At 43.6% G+C, this 19,287-nt stretch overlaps 1 protein-coding gene across 4 annotated transcripts in view; it reads left to right on the top strand.

Moving 5' to 3' along the window:
• The window catches only part of WNK1 (WNK lysine deficient protein kinase 1), a 1,347,111-nt gene that overhangs the window by 353,116 nt on the left and 974,708 nt on the right, over window positions 1–19,287 (top strand). For all 4 annotated transcript variants that reach the window (XM_078673696.1, XM_078673699.1, XM_078673700.1 and 1 more), the window contains exon 4: window positions 18,755–18,912. In XM_078673696.1, the coding sequence (XP_078529822.1) occupies window positions 18,755–18,912 (158 nt within the window). The remainder of the gene's footprint in view (window positions 1–18,754; window positions 18,913–19,287) is intronic.

Here is a 19,287-nt window from a genome sequence, read left to right as displayed (position 1 = left end):
CCTCTTCATGAGGTGTGTCCTTGCACGGACTAATACCTATCTCATACATTGAGTTCTTCTTCCCTATTTAGGGTATGTTTCTTGGGTCTCACCCCATTTGTTTTGTTTTCTCAATGTTATTTTTTTCCTTACATAGTCAAGCTTTCGAATGTAATATTATGCTTATTTTATTCATTTGTTAATGGGGTTTGATGAGGGATCTTATTTTATTTTCTCTCTTCCCTATTTCTTGCTTGTGTTACGTTTTCGTTCTGATGTCTATTCTTCTTTTGTCATCTGTGGATTTTGAACTCTTCTATTGCTGTTAGTATTTCCTTTTTTTAAAATCTGGTTTCACTCTAGTGTTCTGGTGCTATACCTTACCTCCTTGCTTGTCTGCCTGGCCAGCTGATGTTGTTAGGGGATAGCCATTTATTCTTTCGCGTTTGTCTTCTTTCTTGTTGGTTTCTTTCACTGTGTTCTTCTTTTGCTGTGTTCTTCTTTTCTTTTGTGCTATTATAGAAGGGAGGATGGATCGTATTTATCTGCTGCTTTCCTCGCCTGCTCACCCATTTCTCTCTTTTTCATCTGTTGTTTTTTCTGTTTCTTTTCTATCTTCATGTTTCCTCCTTGTTTCTTTCTTCTCTTTATTGTCTATCATGTTTCTTCATTCTTCTTTTTCTATTCTCAACTTTAGTAGATTTTTCTGTTAACTATATGGAAGAAAAGGGGATAGGACCAGCCCCACCAGGAGCAGCCAACCTGCTGCTCAGCCCCTGTCAACTGTGACTTTGTGTGACAAGCTCCCAAGATTCCATAACTCTTCACAGGAACATTCCACTGGTAGATCATATGATAAATAACAAGACAGGATACTACATAAGGGCACACTGTGTGTGGAGCATATGTTCTAGGTACTTTTTTCAATTTAAATTTAGGTCGGGTGGAGCCTCCTCACAGAGTGCACACAACGTTTTTAAATCAGTTTCCCAGCATTTTTAGGCCGATTTTTAGGTCTCGGCCTAGCGAAAGCGGCGCATGCGCTGCTCTGCCATAAGAGGCCTTTTGGAATCGATACAATTCCAGCGTGCATGCGGGGAGACAAACTGAGACAGAAGATGTGCACGCGGGGATTTTCCCCTTTAATGGCGGCGTGATACTCTGTGGACTTTTTTTTCTTGCTGCCAGTAAAGGCAGCCCCCACATGCACATCTTCTGCCTGTCCCATGACAGGCCCGCGCATGTGTTTCTATGGCCTCAGTTTACTTTCTCTTTTTCTTTTGACAGCTCCCTGAAAGCGAGGCTTGTAACGCTTGTTTTATATAAGTGTCTTCTAAGAACTACAGGGGGCACTATCAGCGTGCACTTCCTCCGGACATACCTCCTCTGTGCTACAGAGCTCAAACAGTGTGCCTTTCCTCCACAAGTGTCTTCATACTACTATATACAGCAGAGCGCCTCTGTCCCATGTCCATGAGCGAATATTCAAGGCACGTGTTCAGAGAGACATGGTTCCAATGCTTAAATACACATTGCAACAATGAACGCATGTATAGTGCAAATGACGAATTTCTTGCTCCTGTTCCTGAAATGAATTCCACAGAGTAGCTTCAACTCACAACTCTAGGGTGTTAAACACCTATCACACAGGTTGCTCTCACATGAGGGTGAGGGCCGATGCTTAAGAGGGTTGGCACGTTTAGGCGACAGGTGAAAAATCACTTTTGGCGGGTAAAGAAGGCGGCTTACTGGCCGTCCATGGAGGCAAGTTGATGATTAGGAGGGAGGGTCTGTATTACTGGGGGAGGTTGATAGCCACCAAAAGAGTGCGGAGGGAGAAGTACGCTTCAAACCACAGCCAACCGTTTTAAGCAGAGCTACAGCTCGCAGCGCAGGCGCACAGCTCGAGCGCACAGCTCAAAGACCTGCCGAAAACAGACTCCAGGGCAAAGCTGGATACCATTCGCAACCAAGACTTTGTGAATTAGTTCTAGGACCCTACGATGACACAAGCTGTATCCGATTACTATTTTTCTTGGTCAAGCCCTGCCTGACGCACACGGAGCCAGGTCTCGCCAATAAATACCAACGTTACGCAATAACTAGGCACATCAGCAGCTCGTAAAAACGAATGGGTTACCGTACATGCGTGCTAATACACTTCACTAACATATCGGGAATGGTATGTCTGGAGTTTCCTCTTCTGCAAACTGAGATAAATTAAAACAGCGTCAGTTTCGTTCCAAACATGTATTGGTTCTTGTTGCATGCACAATAAAGGCCTGGAACATCAAACAAGCATTGAAAATGCAAAAGGTCTCGCCTTTGATTAAGTTAAAGCCATTTGCTTTGCTAATGGTATTGTATAGCAAAGCAAATGGCTTTAACTTAATAAAAGGCGAGACCTATTGCATTTTCAATCCTTGTTATTACACTGGAGTGCAACCCAGCTTCTTTCCCCTCAATTTTCAAGTTTTGGCATACTAATTTGCTATGGGCTTGACTCAATGATCAGTTTTTTTGTCTCTCTTTGAGGCCCCTGTAAGTCATTCTGTTGGTTCTCCTACTTTTCAAACATGAACATACAGATGTCTCTTAAAAGAGACACTAGTTGGGAGGACATTAGAAAATTGTTTCCTGATGAAAGAAGGTAGGCGTTTGCAATTTCCCACCTGTCCCTGGTATTCTACATCAGCGCTTCATTGGCAGTTTGTACGCACCTAGTGGTCAGACCTGACCAACGGGGAGAATAATGTTGACCCTCTAAGAGGATCAAAGTGCAAGAGCGGAACTGTCTGGGTCTTCATCATCCAAGGCTAATAAACCTGAGCAAGACAATATTCCAGGTTAAAACATCATAGGTTTATGAGCAATTAGCCAGTTCGTAATTAGCATGAACAAAATAATCACATAATCATTTGCAAGAAGTCTAACATACGGTCTGCATGTGAAGAAACCAAAGGAAAGATTTAATACAAATCATTAAACAGACTGACTTTGCTTTAAAAGAAGTACAAAATTGAAGTATATATCGAATAGACAGACTGATATAGTCTATTCCTAAAGAAGGCCCAAAAAAGCTTGTATAATGATTCAGGGTACAGAAGCAACATGCATTTCATGGTATATGACGTGACCGGCTTAACTTGGAGGCTATGTGTAAAGTATTTGTGCAGTACCAACACAGTAATAAAGTCGAAATGCAGAACGATGCAAAACCCAAACTGAATTAAAAAAGAGTGGAATAATAACGTTTTAAGTAGGAATAGCACCAAGGAACATAAGTTCCAATGATAGTCAGTGGTTGCGGTGGATCAGGAAGTAGGTGCAAATTGACGCTGACTTCAATGGAGTGCATATCTGATACATCAGCCAGCTGTTTCCTGGTCAAAGATTTTATCTGCAAACTTAAGTCTTTTAAGTCCCAATCCACCACAGGACCACACTTCTAAAGCTTCCCTAGGATCCCAGGGGAGGCACTTGGAGACTCACAGGATGTCAAGCTGAACCAACACACACACACTCTGCATGGTAAAGCCTTTTTCCTCCGCTTACCATATCTGGCATTGGCTTAAAGTTATTATTACAATTCTCATTGCTCACTGTCTAAATAATGGAACAGGATGACTCTCCTACCGGGAAACGCTCTGATCGCTTGAATGCCTTCTTATCTGGGATAGAAGGAACTCCGAGCATCCTCACCTTGAAGGTTATGCCATGTCTTCTAGATCCTCCATGTTTTTCTCTAGAGGGAGCATGAAGGTAATGGCACAGTCTGGGAAGGATTGCGATTTTCAATGTTGGCCTTGTATCTCCAAATTTGGTTCGACATGGAGGTCCCATTTGCACCAGCCCAAAGATGTTTGTCTGACATTGCATGCTCAGGGAACTTAAAACAGCTCCTCTCATAAAACATCCTGCTGAATATAGCGCCACACCACATCTAGAGTCTTACCCTACAATTGGTCTACGATATTAGAGAAATTCTCGGTCTCTGGAACCGGCTTCTGATTAAATCAACTGTGGCTCAGTACTAATTATGCCCATGCCTGTCTCCAACGCACCTGAGGTTCATCTTGAAAGAAGTGGCTTATGAGGAGATAATCTGCTTAATTGTCTTTACTTGGCCGTTGAAGACCTCAGGGTCCTGTGTTCCAGCTTTTATAGGTGCTCTGCTGCCTCGAAATGGGAGCAGAATAGAAGCACTGCAAAAAGGCTGCCAACCTAGAACTTCCCTGGCTAAGCACCTTTCTTTTCAAACTGCACAGCAGTTTCTGGTAATCCTAGTAAGATGAGATCTCTTCCTTTCCCTGCCCCGTCCAAATGCACAAAACTGATATGTTAAGAAGCATATTGATTCTTGAATTCGATATACTGCTAGAAATTCAGTCATTAGTCTGAAATTCTCCATTCGACAATTGTGCATGTTCTTTTTTTTTTTTAACCATCTGAACATTACTATGTCGGTCAATGTACCTAAAATGAGTGCCATTTATTTTAACCAGCAATATGTGAATTCTTTTAACCAGCTTTTAAACATAGTCAAAATGTCAGTTGTGTTTCTCTAAAAACATCTTTCTTTACAAAAATGTAGAAGTCGTCCAAAATAGTTTTTTTCCTGCAAAGGGCCTAAAAGTAGTGTTCATTTGTGCAGTTTTTTCCTGGTACCATTCCAATAACCGAGCATATTGAAACCCGACATATGAGGCATGTGTGCTGTAGATACACATGCTTAGCACACTCGTGCCATCTAGTGTTGGGTCCGGATGTTTGCAAGTTTTTCTTTGAAGAAGTCTTTCCTAGTCATGAGGTAAGGTGACTTCTCCCGTCGGGGATAGTGCACATGGGCATCATCTCCATTGTTAGATTTTTTGTTCCGCTTTAGGGTTCGGACTTGTATTGCTGCGCTCTGGTTCGAAACCGTTCTTCGGGTTCCCCTTGGTACGCAGTCCACTCTACCCTCAACGGTATTGTTCCATATGCTTTTTGCATCTGCTGCATATCGAATTGGTAAACAAAATCTCCAATTTCAGTCCAAGACTTTTTGGCCGCCTTCGGGTCTAACCGCGTCGGTTCTCCTCTTTGTTGATGGACCGGTCTTCGTTCAAGTTCTGTCCTCTGTGCCACGCCAAGTACCTGCGCTTGGACTCCCACCAGGTGTGTAACTTGCCCCCAGAGCACAGGGAAGAAGACTGCGATGCGTGCAAATCGTTTTGCTTGAAGAAAACTCTCCGCGATAGTCGTGCTCGACGTCTGGAGATGCAGCGCCAACACGTCGATGACACGACGGATATCTTCGGTGAAGACTCTGAGCAAGGTGACCTCAAGCCCCCAGCGGCTGAGGAAGAAGAGGCCTTCCCCGTGTCGGACTCCAATTCAGAGTTGCAGATAGACCTCGATGTCAACGAGGTGCTGCAGGGACAGGGTGATGTGAGTTCAGAAGGCTCCTTACCCCGTCAATCCACTGCCAAAAAATCTAAGGCTTCGGCACCACCTCTGCCTTCTGGCCAAGGTTAGCCCCGAGACGATGTTTCTGACGCTCCACCTCCCAGCTTGGCACCAACACGTCATCAAGCCTTCCAGCTCGGGACCGAGTCGGCCGAAATCCACCTTGGAGCAAAACCTTCCAGTTCCTAGCACAAAGTCAGTTCTGAGCCAAAGCCCTCCACGCCGAAAAAGAAATAGTCTTCGTGCCGAAACCTTCCGTGCTGAAAGGCCGTTCCTCCGCGGCCCGAAACAGTCTGTGCCGAAACCCAAAGATGTCCCTTCAGCACCTCTGGATCCGAAAATAGACATTGTATCATCCAAATCGGATCCCAAACAAAAGAAACTGTATATTAATCCTGATATAGGAAATTTTCACGCCAAGCTGCCTTCTAAGCACAAGCTTCCTGATGACGACAGTCATTACTAAATCCCTTTGACGAGGAAAAATGTTGGGTCTAGCCCTTTTCATCCACCATTTCCTCCACTTCACCCTCCTCTCCACTTTTAGATCCTTTGCACATCACACCTCACGACTCTCCACTATCTCATCATGAGGCAGTCTGTATTGATGAGGGAAACACACACCAGGGGATCCATGGGCGGATTATACAATTGACCCTCCTTTGGATAATGATCTAGACCTCATCCTGCCTAACCATCTCCACCTGATGACAGTGTATCCTATCAAGAACTTATTGCCAGGGCTGCACCCACCATGCCATGGGGTGGTACTCCACAAAGAATCCTTAGAAGAGGATTTTTTATTTGAGACACTGGGATCCACACATAGGTCGAGCCAAACACTCCCCATGCTCAAAGGAATGATGAGGCACGCAGACAAACTTTTTAAAGACCCTGTACGTGCATGAATCCTGACTCCTAGAGTCGACAAAAAATACAAATGTTCCCCAGCAGATTTGGTATCTATTAAAGGCCAACGACCACTTGACTCCTTAGCAGTGTCTAAAGCGAGCTAATTCCCAAACCTCGGGGGATGCTCCTCCCCAGATAAGGAATCAAAACTCATTGATGCTTCTGGCAAACGCATAGCTGCTCAAGCTGCCACTCACTGGTGTATTGCCAAAATGCAGAGCCTTTAAGCCAGATAAACCAGGGCGCACTGGGGCGAAATGGAGCATTTGCTACAATATCTCCCAGGTGAGCATAAAGCTAAAGCCCAAGACTTGGTCCAAGAAGGAAAACTAATTTCCAACTCTTCCATAAGGTGTGTTCTATATGCTGCTGATGCTGTAGGTAGAGAGGTCAACGCTAGTGTCCTACTAAAGGCATGCTTGGCTAAGGATCTCCGGTTTTAATTCTGAAGTCCAACAATTTATTTTAAATACACCTTTTGACAAATAACATCTTTTTGGCCCCGAGTAAGATCAAGCGCTCAAACATGAAAAAGGACACTGAGGTTGCAAAATCCAAGTCTCCTTCAAATAGGGGCTCCTTTTGGTGCACCTTTTACCGGGTAGGGTTCAAGTCAACACCCTCAGACCAAAAGACTTCCTCGTACAAGGGTGACAACCAATCCCCTTCCTCAAGAGGCTTTTTTAGAGGAGGGTATAGAAGAAACATCTCTAAAGGCAGGAGCAAGGGCACCACCCCCGTAATTCCCCTTCCCCTAATAAACCGTGACTTCCCCACGCATCCCTCTGACTATTCCACGCCCGTCAGGGGAAGACTTCAAAATTTCTTCCCATTTGGTAATCTATAACCACTGACAAATGGGTCCTTGGAATTATCCAACATGGTTATTGCCTGGAGCTTACCGCCAATCCTCCAAATATTCCACCTTGCTCTCACAAATTGTCGCCACACCACCTGCTGTTGCTCGAACAAGAAGTGCAATCTTTCTTACTGAAAGGAGCCATAAAACCAGTTCTACTTTAGCACCAAGGTTCAGCGGTTTACTCTTTCCACTTTCTGATCCCCGTAAAGGACGGTTAAGACCTATTTTGGATCTGAGAGCTGAACGAATATATACTTTCAGAGCACTTTCACATGGTGACCCTTAAACAGGTACTTCCACTTTTACAGCAGGGCGATGTTGTCTACTCTAGACCTAAAAGATGCATATTTTCATGTTCCAGTTCATCCAGCTCATCACAAATATCTCAGATTTGTGATAGCAGACAACCATTACCAATTCAAAGTACTCCTGTTTGGAGTGACTACTGCTCCCAGAGTATTTACCAAATGCCTGGCATCACAGAAGCAATCCTACCTATGAGCCAGTCTAGACATCAAAGCTCTAGTGTCTCTCAATGTAGCCAGAATTCACAAAATTCAGTCTATGATACTACAGTTTCAATTCAACCAATTATTACCAGCAAGAGTGTTCATGCAACTGCTGGGAATGATGGCGTCTCGCATCGCAGTTGTACCCCATCCTAGACTCCACATGTATCCCCTACAAGAGTGCTTAGCACGTCAGTGGAATCAGTCGCTGGGTCAATGAACTGATCTAGTGTTGGTAGACAGCCGCACCCATCGCTCTCTGCAGTGGTGGAACCCACAAAATGTATCAGAAGAACGGCCTTTCATCGACCCTATTCCATAGATCATGTTCACAGCAGATGCATCTCTGACAGGTTGGGGAGCCGATCTCCAGAATTACACAATACAAGGCCTGTGGAGCAACAAACGCAAAAGTCTCGACATCAACTATCTTAGGCTTCTAGCAGTCTTTCTAGCACTCAAAGCTTTTCAAACTCACTTAATAGGCAAAGCTGTACTAGTCCAGACGGACAACATAACAGCAATGTACTATGTACAAAAACAGGGGGGGGGGACACTCTCTACAACTGTCATGCCTCTCTCATGCCATTTGGAATTGGGCAATCCATCACAGAATGTATTTTCTGGCATAACACCTTCCAGGGGTAAACCATCCGATTGCCAACCTCCTCAGCAGAAAAGGGCAGCAATTTCACGAATGGGAACTTCATCCCCAAATTCTCCTTCCATACTTCCAATACTGGGAATTCCCACAAATAGGCGTGTTCGCCACAGTAGACAACGCAAAATGCACGCACTTTGCCTCCAGGTTCCCACACCCACTCTCCAAAGGCAATGCCCTATGGATGAACTGGTCAGGAATATATTTGCCTATGCTTTTCCACCTCTCGCGCTCACTCCGCTTCTGGTTCGGAAGCTCAGGCAAACAAACCTCACACTGATTCTAGTAGCTCCCACATGGGCCCGTCAACCATGGTACACCACCCTGTTGGAGCTGTCAGTAGTTCCACACCAAAGGCTGCATCTCACCTCCAGACTCCTCACTCAGAGCCATGGAGAAATCAGGCATCCAAATCTCAAAGAACTAAACCTAGCGATCTTGCTCCTGAAGTCAGAGTTTGCTTATTTAAATCTACCACCAGACTGTACGACTATTCTAAAAGAAGCAAAAAGACCTAATACCAGAGAGAGCGTGTTATGCAGCAAAGTGGAAAATATTTGTTGTCTATTGTAATAACAAAATCAATCTTCTAGATGCTTCTGTACAAAACATTATCTGTTACCTGTTGCACTTGGAACAAAATGGACTGGCTTATACAACTATTTGTTTCCACCTTGCAGCGGTAGCTGTGTATTTGCAGAACAGACAGCATTTATCCCTATTAAAAGTTCCAGTAATCAAAGCTTTCACGGTAGGCTTGAAAAGGGTAATACCTCCAAGATTGTCCCCTGCAACAGTGTGGAATCTTAACATTATCCTGGCAAGACTTATGGGTCCGCCTTTTGAACTCTTGCATAATTGTCCTTTACAATTTGTCCTGGGAGGTTGCTTTCCTCCTTGCAATCACTTCATTAAGGAGAGTTGGTGAGCTACAGGCATTAACCTCAAAAGAACCCACCTTTCAGCTCTATAAACACAGGGTAGTTCTTTAAACGAAATCAAAATAAATTAATTTCCAAAGTAGTTTCTGCTTTTCATATTAACCAATCAGTTGAGTTACCAGTGTTTTTTTTCCTCAACCTGATTTGGTTGCAGAACGAGCTCTTCACACTCTTGATGTTATAAGAGCCTTATTGTACTACATAGAAAGGACCAAAGATTTTCGTTAAACAAAACAACTATTTGTTGCATTGTTCCACCTCACAATGGCAATCCCATCTCTAAATCTGGCATCTCAAGATGGATTGTTAAATGCATTCAAATATGCTATGTGAAAGCTAAAAGAACTTTATCCATACCCCCTAGAGCTTATTCCACTCGCAAAATAGGGGCTTGTATGGCCTTTTTAGGGAACATTCCCCTAGCTGACACATGTAAGGCAGCTACATGATCTACACCACAAACATTTACCAAACACTATTGTGTAGATATGTTAGCACGACAACAAGCTAATGTAGGCCAAGCAGTACTTAAAACACTGTTTCAAACAACTGCAGCATCTACAGGTTAGCCACCGTTTTGGGAGTATACTACTCTGTAGTCTATGCAAAGCATGTGTCTCTACAGCACACATGCCTCAAACTCATTGTTACTTACCCAGTAAGCATCTGTTCTTGGTATGTAGAGCTGTAGATTCACATCAGCCCACCAGCCCTCCCTGGTCAAATATAGTTGTTGCAGTTCTTAATTATACATTCATATGCATGGAGATCTCTATTCTACACTTACTTACTCCATTCTCACCCTCTTGCGGTAAAACAATCTAACAATGAAGTTGATGCCCATGCGCACTATCACAAAAAGGAGGAATCACCTTACCTCGTGACTAGGAAAGACTTCTTCGAAGAAAAACAACTTGCAAACATCTGGACCCAAAAAAAGATGGCAGGAGTATGCAAAGCAAGTGAATCTACAGCTCTACGTGCCAAGAACATATGCTTACTGACTAAGTAACATAATCCTTTTCACAGTTCTATTTATCCTGTTGTTTTTCAATTAACTGCATCCTTGCATGGTAAAAAAAAGTGGATATATAAACTATCCATTCCTAAAAATCGTGCGAAAATGTGTATTTAGAAAGACTCACTCACTGCAATTTTCCTTATACTTAAAAAATGTCAATTAGCTCAAGAACAATAAAAAGTGGTTTTCCTGTTTTGATCTGTGTGATATTGTGTACGTTTTTTTTTACTGTTACATGCAAATCAATGTGGCTTCAGGTTTTTTTGCATTAATGTGTATGGATTCTGTTAGAGATAGAGATAGAGAGCAGTGGAGGGACGACTGCCTAGAACATATAATGGACAAACATGTCAGAAATGCATGTCTACAATTAAAGAAAATCTTAAGTAATGTCAGGTTTAAGCTTGTTGACGTTAACTTCTTGCACAGAACTTATTTGACCCCAATTAAACTGCATACATTATAAAAGGAGCGCCCCTCGGGTCTGATGCCAAAGGTGTTATTTCTGGGATTCTGCACAATAAGAACTTTGCATAGTCACCGAGGACTTGTGAACACGGGTATTGTCAGCATTGGACTGGGTGACAGGGAAATTCCAGTCAAAACTCCCTAGCAGTAAACTAAGCCCAAAATGGAGGAACATGTGGCACAAGTTTGTCGCTCCAGGGAAAATCCTAGCTAAAAGACACATCGCATTACATTGTATGAGACTAAAACAACCGCAAGTAAACACTGTTTGAGTGGGTGGTGGCAATGAAAAGTCACATGAAACTTTAGCAGTGTTATTCAAACTTTTGAATGCCGTACCCCCAATGGAAAAAATTATAATCGCGCCTCCCCCTCAGAAAGTTTTCACTATTAAACTGCCAATATTTAAATATGTCTAGACATATTTAAGTATTGCAGTTAAGTGTTACCATTTTAAAAATGCAAATACGTGATTGCCAAGCATACTGTTCTGGTCAGGCAGGCCTTACTATCGTGTAAACGTTTTTCACAGGGTTATTATTAGAAATGGAGGTGGTAGTTGTGAGGAGTAAGAGTATATTGAGTCCCTTCCCTTTTGACACCACCTCCTAGGCAGGATATAAATGACAAAAGATGTTAGTGGTGGCCCATTACAGACCAGCTTACTGCCGTCATTTACCCCCCTTAACACGTCCCCAAATAAAGCACTGTTATCAGCAACATGTATCTTGTGTAGATGCCTCCCTGGGATTCCCTCTCTGCTCTAGAGATAGGATGACAAGTTGACATAAAACTTAGTGAACTGTCTAATGATGGTGCAACAGCTATTGGGCACTGTGGACATAGAACAACCTTGATAGTGTTGCAAGTTAAGCTGTGCTGAGTTGATGGAATACGAGGTGCGGGTAGCGAAGTACAGCTGAAATGCAGCACAGAAAAAGGGGAAGGAAAAGGATGGAGTTTGGTAAATGTACCAGCTGGAAAACGATGACCCAGCCACAAAAAGAGCTGAACACTTGATCTACTGTTGAGATACAGGTTCCGATGGACAGATGACTGACCGATGAGCTAAAACTGTGGGTCATTGAAAGCAGGATGCTAGAAAGAGCAGGAATGAGAGCCTCTCTAATGTGTTGGGTGGTGCAAAGTACACTTCGTAGTGGCTTAAACTGGTTGCACTGTAGTGCTTGGATGTTATTAGAAACCATATATAATCACTAAAATGCCTGTTTTACTGCTTTGTTATATTTTGTGTCTTGTGCCTGCAATCACAAAAGCAATAATAATTTTTTTTAAGTGTCTTTGTAGAAGTAATGTACCAAAAATCTTCACAAACTATTCTGGTTAGCGCAACAGACTATTTGAATTAGTTTTCTGAGCGCATACATTACAAAAATCAGGGCTTGTACAGGTTAATTTTTCCATTGATCACCTACTCTCCTCCATTAAGCAAGAGAAAGTAATATAAATAAATATGGTTACTAAGGCAAACTATAGATTTTCAGTAGTAAATAAAAGACTGTTAGACCAGTGAAGGTTGCAAACTGATCATCCAAACAATGTGGTGAGATTTTATGTCAGGAAAATATTACCTTAGTAACATTTCATTCACATTGCTTTCTTTGAAAACATACGGAAATTAAGTGCTCACAATGCATCCAATGAATCAGTACCTCATTGAATTGACATTGTGAAAGGGAAATAAATGCAATAAGGTCAAAACCATACCCTTGTTTGAGTGAATTTTTAGCCTAACTAGGGCAGCTCAACACATATTTGAAACATATCAGCACAATTCATTTTTTTCAGTCTCGCCCTAGACGGTGCATGCGCAGTGTGTTGTGAGACATATTACCTTACAGAAGGCCTAGATCCTGCCCATTGCTTACTGTTGGCTTAATTTGCTTACCGTTAATTGGCTCTATTGACATTCTCATTTTCTTGCTTATTACTCCGATTCCATAGGCTTTCCTCCGTCTTCTGGTGTTTGTGCCTACCCTGGAGCATGGACACAATACTTGTGTCCTTCAACTGCTCATTTTTCAAGCGCTTTTTTAAGCACTTTGAGAGTGCATGTTTTTTTCAGCTGACCCCCCCCGTACCCACTCCTTTTTGTTTCTCTTTCATTCTCACCCCCAGTTACCGTTCTTGATTCCTACTCGCTCACATTCCCCTGCGGTTCTTTCTTCACCACCACATGCTTGTTCGTTTGCTCCCTCAGTCCTGTTCACACATCCTCCATTGTCGGTTTGCTTCCCCAGCTCCGCCTCGCCACTCTCCTTCCCCATCCTGGATCGCACATGCTCCGTCAGCTTTCTGCCGTAGTCACACACCTGCTCTCCAGTGTCAGCTTGTCTGCACAGCCACTCAAGCCCACCCTCCTTTGTCAGCTAGTTCCTCATCTCCTCCTGCCCGCAGCTATTGTCAGCTGATTTTCCCAGTCCCTCCTCCTGCCCTTCTCTCTCAGATTGCTTCCCCACCCCTTTGCTCCCACCACCTGTTCTCAGCTTGCTGCTCCAGCCACTCATGCCTGTTCTTTGTCTTCATCTTGCTGCTCTAAACACTCCCTGCCTGCGCTCCATTGTCAGTTTGCATCCTCAGCCCCTTCTCCTATTCTTTGTCATCTTGCCTCTACAGCCCCTGCTACTGACTCTCCATTGTCGGCTTCCTTCTCCAGCACATTCTGCCCTCCCTCTGTTGTCACCTTTCGTCCCAGATGCCTCCCGCCCACCCTCCATTGTCCGTATACTGCCACATTGTTTCACACGTGTCCTCTCTCCGTACATGAGTTCTTCTCTTGTGCCGTCTCTGTGTTGCCACAATGCCAACCCACTTCCCCATCTGTTTTTATTTTTATTTAATTAACAAGTGCATCAGCACTGGTCACATCATGTGCAGCACGGCTAAGAATAATTGCCAAAACCAGTAGCACTCATAGGAGTGTATTAGAGGAAAATGAATTAATTACTTCTAGACAAAATGTAGAAGTGGATTGGACTGTGGATTATTGTTGGCATTGAATTCGGGAGGAAACGGTTGCTCCAAAAAAGGACTGTAGTCCATTCAATTGTGGAAGCACTCATTCCCAAAGATAAGGACCAATTAAGCTCTTACTTGGGGTTGGTGGAATTTTATTTACAATATATTTCTGTGTTCAAAGGGTATTCTCCACTTCCAATAGTTAAACATTTTAGCTTCCCAAAAAGTACTTTACTTTAGGTAAGTGAATGTTGGGTGTGGAGAAAATGGGTACATTTTGGTTTTATAACCCTCTGTGAACAGAAGACTGGATTTTTTTTTAGAAGAAACTCCTTTTGATAGTTTTTTGCCTAGTAGACTGGGCATGCATATTGTTAGGTTACAGGGGGCTCAGAACCCACCTGTTGCTTACCATTGGTTAGCTTCATTGTCACTAATTTGATTGCTTCTTATTTGTCAGTGTATGTGGACGGGCTTTCCTTCTTCTTGTGTTTATCCCTCCCCTGGAGCATGGATGAATGTCCTTACTGCTCACTTTTTCAGGTGGTACTTTTTTTCTGTTTGTCTAAGCACTCCATCGGAGTCCATGTGTTTTCCAGATGCCTCCCTAGTGTGCTTCACTTCCTCTCTCCATGCTTCTCGTCAGTGTAGTTCTCCCCCAGCTCTGATGTACTCTCCGTACTGCTTTTTTACTCGTGTAATTCTCCTCCCTCCCAGCTGCACTCTCTCGTGCCAGTTTGATTTTCTCCCCCTTCTTCCGCACTCTAAGTTGCTCTCCTTCATGCCTGTTGGCTTCCCCCACACCCTCTGTGTTGCTTCCCCAACACATACCATCTGTTGCTTCCGGCCCCCATGTGGTGTTTCAGCCACACCCTTGCAGTCCGGTGTTGCTTTGTGCCCTAGCCCATGTTTCTTTCCCTGCCCAGTACGCCCCTTTGTTGCTTCCCTCACCTTCTTTCCAAAAAATAACGAATTTGCGTATGTTGTCCTTTTGTTTGCTGATCTGAGTTGTTGGGCAAAAAAAAAAGTGGGAAAAAAGATGGCAGCTCCATGCATGCCCTTGCCTACAAAATATTCCATAACCTTTTTTCCCCGATTATTTATCCATGCTGCACAGCACCGAGGATGCTCTATAGCATAGCTAACCTGCATAAAGAAAGTCAGATGGTCCCAAGGGTGAGACCGATTGGCTTTGCCAGTGCTTGTTTATATCTTTGTTCCTATTTTTAGGTCTCGCCTGTGCATGCGCATTGAGCAGAGCGAGACTATAGAGGCTTAAACAGAGCTTACCTACACTGGCGATTCACTGGCGATTTGATGAAGTGCATGTGCACTTTTAACTCAATGCGCAAGCGCAATTAGTTAAAATGCGCGTGCACAGCATCAAATCGTCAGCTTGGTGCCGCCAGCAGCTCTTCTCGCTCCGCCTCAGCCCAGCCATTCTCCTCCCCTAATTACCCCCTGCTGCATCAAAGGCTTTTTCACGGCCGGCCGGCCGGCCGTGCTTTCAATTTCACGGCCGGCCGGCCGGCCGGCCGTGTCTCCTTTTCTTTTTAGCCCATTTTCCACCATAAATAAGTATTTTTTTGCTTGACACTTTTTTTTGTGGTGATGGCCGTGCAGTCATACATTGCACTGGGCGGCTCTATGCAGGTAATAAGCGGACTGGGTTAATTTTCCTGATTGCCCATGGCTCGCCTTCCACCTCTGCCCGTGGCCACAGCAAATCCAGCGATTTCGAAAAGCCTTAAGATATTTTTCATTCAATTTAGACATGTCTTCTCTAAATAATTATCGTTCCGTTTTCTTCTTGTTAAATTTGGCTTTCCCTCTTTCTGCTTTACGTTAGGAGCCCTCCTCCGACACTCCAAGCACAAACGCAGTCCTTTGTTTTATTTGTTGCTTTCACCCTCCCACCTTTCGAGCACAAATGCATTGGTTCCCTTCCCCCACCTTTTCCGAGTGCATCAAGTTAGGCAGCAAGAGGCCCGGGCACCCACTCCGCCTCAGATCACATTCACGGTGCTCAGTTGCCAACTGGGTTGCTTACCGACGGATGTGGGTTCTAATCTCCTACAGCACAGACATCGCCATGGGGCATCAGCGAGCGTATCTAAAAACATTTATAACTGTTGCAAGTACAAATAGTACGCATGCAACGTTTCCCTTCCGTCGCTTTTTCTTTTTAATTTGGTCTTTCCCTCTTTCCGCTGCACGTTAGGAGCCCTCCACACGCAGCTTTGGGGTTCTCAGCACACATGTACATGCTGATGTGACGCTGCTACAGCTGTATTACACTACGTTCTCCTCACCCTCCACTCTTGGTAGAGCTGCGCCTTGTGTGTAACAAGTGGTGTGTGTGCATCACAGGCAGAACAAACGCAAGTGACAGCGACTTTAATTAACGACCAGCCTTAAGCAATCTCATCAGTAGCCATGCTTCCCCAGTCTTGGTGTCTGTGTGTATCGCTGTGAGTCACTGTGTCTGTTTTAATGTATCTGTCAGTGCGCACTGGCTTTTACTTATATTGTCTGCTGTGTGCCTAAAGTATATCTCTGTGTCGCTGGGTCAGTTTGCAGCGTCATTTCTCTGTCACTCACACTTACCTGTTTGCCCATGTGTTGTGCGTGTCTCCATGTGCCTCGGTTTCCTTTTCACGTCTAGAAAATGGTCTGTTTATTGTGTCTGTTTCCGTGAGTCGCACCTTCACGCTGATTACCTGTCTACATCTGTGTGTGTGTGTGTTCAGCTCTTTGAGGATCTAGCTTGTGCCGGTGGTGTGTCTGTCAACCCGTAAGCTCATCGGTTCATTCATGTGTGTGTCTTGGCGCGATCAACAAATCCAGACTTCTCTGCAGCAGCCTCGGCCTCACAGAATGAGCCGTGTTTACAGAATACACATCTGCAGGAATAAACACATCTCGGCAAGGACGCGCAACACCCTGTGATTCTGGGCATATCACTTAATCTCCCCGCGCCTAATAAAAATGAATGTGCCTCTTGTAACATTACTGGTGCTATGTAAAGCGCTCTGATACTCTATACCTTTGAGTCAAGTTTGCGCTATATAAAACGCTAAAAAAAACACCAACCTTTCCATGAGACCTGTCCCAGTGTGTGCATTATCGTGCAGTTAAAGTATAGAAGATGCATGCACAGTACCATGGTTTTCTCTTGTCCATCTTCCCGTTTTGACATCCGTACCACCTTCTTCATTGCGCTTTATGCACTTTATGTACTTTCACCAGTGCAAAGATAATACGTCTCCTCTTTCACAATGTGTGTGCTGGTGTTAGGATATGCCACACTGACATTCCAGGCCTATGTTACCCAGTGTGCACGTTGGAGTGTAGGTGCACGTCTCAGCGCGCTCTGTATGGTTGCATACCGATATTTGCCCACTTGTGCTGCTGCATAGCAAAGATGTTTATGCTCATACATACATTGTAATCTGATCCCATCCTAGCCGTGCATTTTATTTAACTGACTTACTTTTGTTTTTTGTAAAATGAATAGTTATAATTCAACCAAATGTTAACTTTATAGCTTTAGGTAATTTACATGTTTAGTTTTGTACTTTTTTACATGTAAAAAGTTTAAGCATTAAAAATTAGAAACAACATTAGGTCACTATCCTTTATTTATAACATTTTACACAAAATTGTAAGTTTGCACATCAAATACATGTAAACAAGGACAAAACTAAACATGTAACTTTACTAATGCTATAAATTTAACATTTGGTAGAGTTATAACTATTCACTTTACAAAAAACAAAATTAATACTTTTATAATTTGAAAAAATATAAACAATTTTTTTTTTACATTTGCAACACCAAAAGGTCAAACTCTTCTATTGCGAGACCTATTGCATTTTCAATGCTTGTTCTCATTGCATTGTGAACATTACCTTCAGAGTTCTACTGTGTGACCTTATGTTGCGCGCCATTGATCTGCATTGCAGTCTCAGGGGCGGCTCTAGGCTCATGGTGGCCCTGGGCAGGGAGCATAGGTAGGGGCCCCCGGAAGAGGGCGTCCGGGCGGGGCGGAGCGCAGTGACCAGTGAAGAGGAGGAGGGACGTGTCAGGGTGTCAGGGTGTTTGATATATATTGGCGTGGTGGCCCGTGGGGTTTAGTGGCCCTGTGCAGGTGCACAGCTTGCACATGCCTTAGGCCGCCCCTGGCAGCCTGCAACTGAATCGTAGTTGTGCCTTAAATCTATTTATGTACTCGGTCTTAATCTGGGTTTCTGAGTGTGTTTTGCCTGTAGTGTGTCACGTTGTTGATTTTCTGCCACAGCAGGAATCCTTAGTATTAGTTACTGCAGTAGGAATGGTAAGTACACGATGAAAATGCTGCAGTAAATGACCTTTTGTAAATGTAACTATATTTAAAAATTACTTATTTTGAGGGCAATGCGCTTTTAATTATGATTCCATATTTTTCCTTTGTCACATTTCTTTCATTTTTCGCATGAAATTGTTCCACTCAAATTCCGCTTTGAATGTGAATTGAGGCATGGTTTGAGACCAGCTGTTGGAATGTACCTTATCCATTTCCCTTTCAAAGAAGAGACTTAAGCACAAAAGTGGGTTTGTTATTGGCAGATAATCAAGGCAAGTGCGTACTTTTCCTTGCAGGGACTGTCTTTCAGGCGAGTTTAACAACCGACCCTTGTCCATTGTGATCCCGAAAAGTCATCCTTTCACTCTTTAACTTTTTTTTATAAATGACATTTATGCATTTTCCAAGTCGATCTTTTCAGTATGTCGACTTGCTTCCCATGCAGATTTCTCACACTTGATTTCTTCTCCAGGTATAGTGACATAGCATATTACAAAGGGCTTCTCTTATTTTGCTTTCACATGTTTTCTGACAGGAGTTCTGTTGAACTGAGTTCCATGGTGAGTAACAGCACCAGCCTGTGCTGGCTATGAGACATTGTAGAGTCTGAATCATTCTTTTAATTTAAGGTACGCCAGAGTTCATGGCTCCTGAGATGTATGAAGAGAAGTACGATGAATCTGTTGACGTCTATGCTTTTGGGATGTGCATGCTTGAAATGGCCACTTCAGAATATCCATACTCCGAGTGCCAGAACGCTGCGCAGATCTACCGCCGAGTCACAAGTGTAAGTCAACCTTCTTCTGCATTTCTCTTTTCCTTAATTTTTGGGAAACAAATATTGTTTTGCTTTCGAGCTTAATCTGCAGATAATTACCTGCTTAAATGCCTAAAGCCGGATGTGCCGAACGAAAATCCAGTGGGGTTAGATCCATGGCAGGTTTTTGAGATGTCCACCTAAGACAGTTGCATGCAGTGAAAGTCAGTGGAACTAATTCACATAGGCGGGGTGATCCTGAAATCTGGCCTTAATCCGACCCTTCCTGACCTCTTACATTGGACAGCCCTACCTACCATAAGATTAAACTATCAGAGAACTGCTATTTGTGCCACTAAGTTCATTAGGCACTGCCAGCAGACTCGACTTCATCACACCGTCTTG

This window comes from Lissotriton helveticus, chromosome 1_1 (assembly GCF_964261635.1).
Source record: "Lissotriton helveticus chromosome 1_1, aLisHel1.1, whole genome shotgun sequence".
NCBI classification, from domain to species: Eukaryota; Metazoa; Chordata; class Amphibia; order Caudata; family Salamandridae; genus Lissotriton; species Lissotriton helveticus.
The sequence above is the reverse complement of the archived record's forward strand: the minus strand, read 5'-3'. Positions and strand labels throughout refer to the sequence as shown.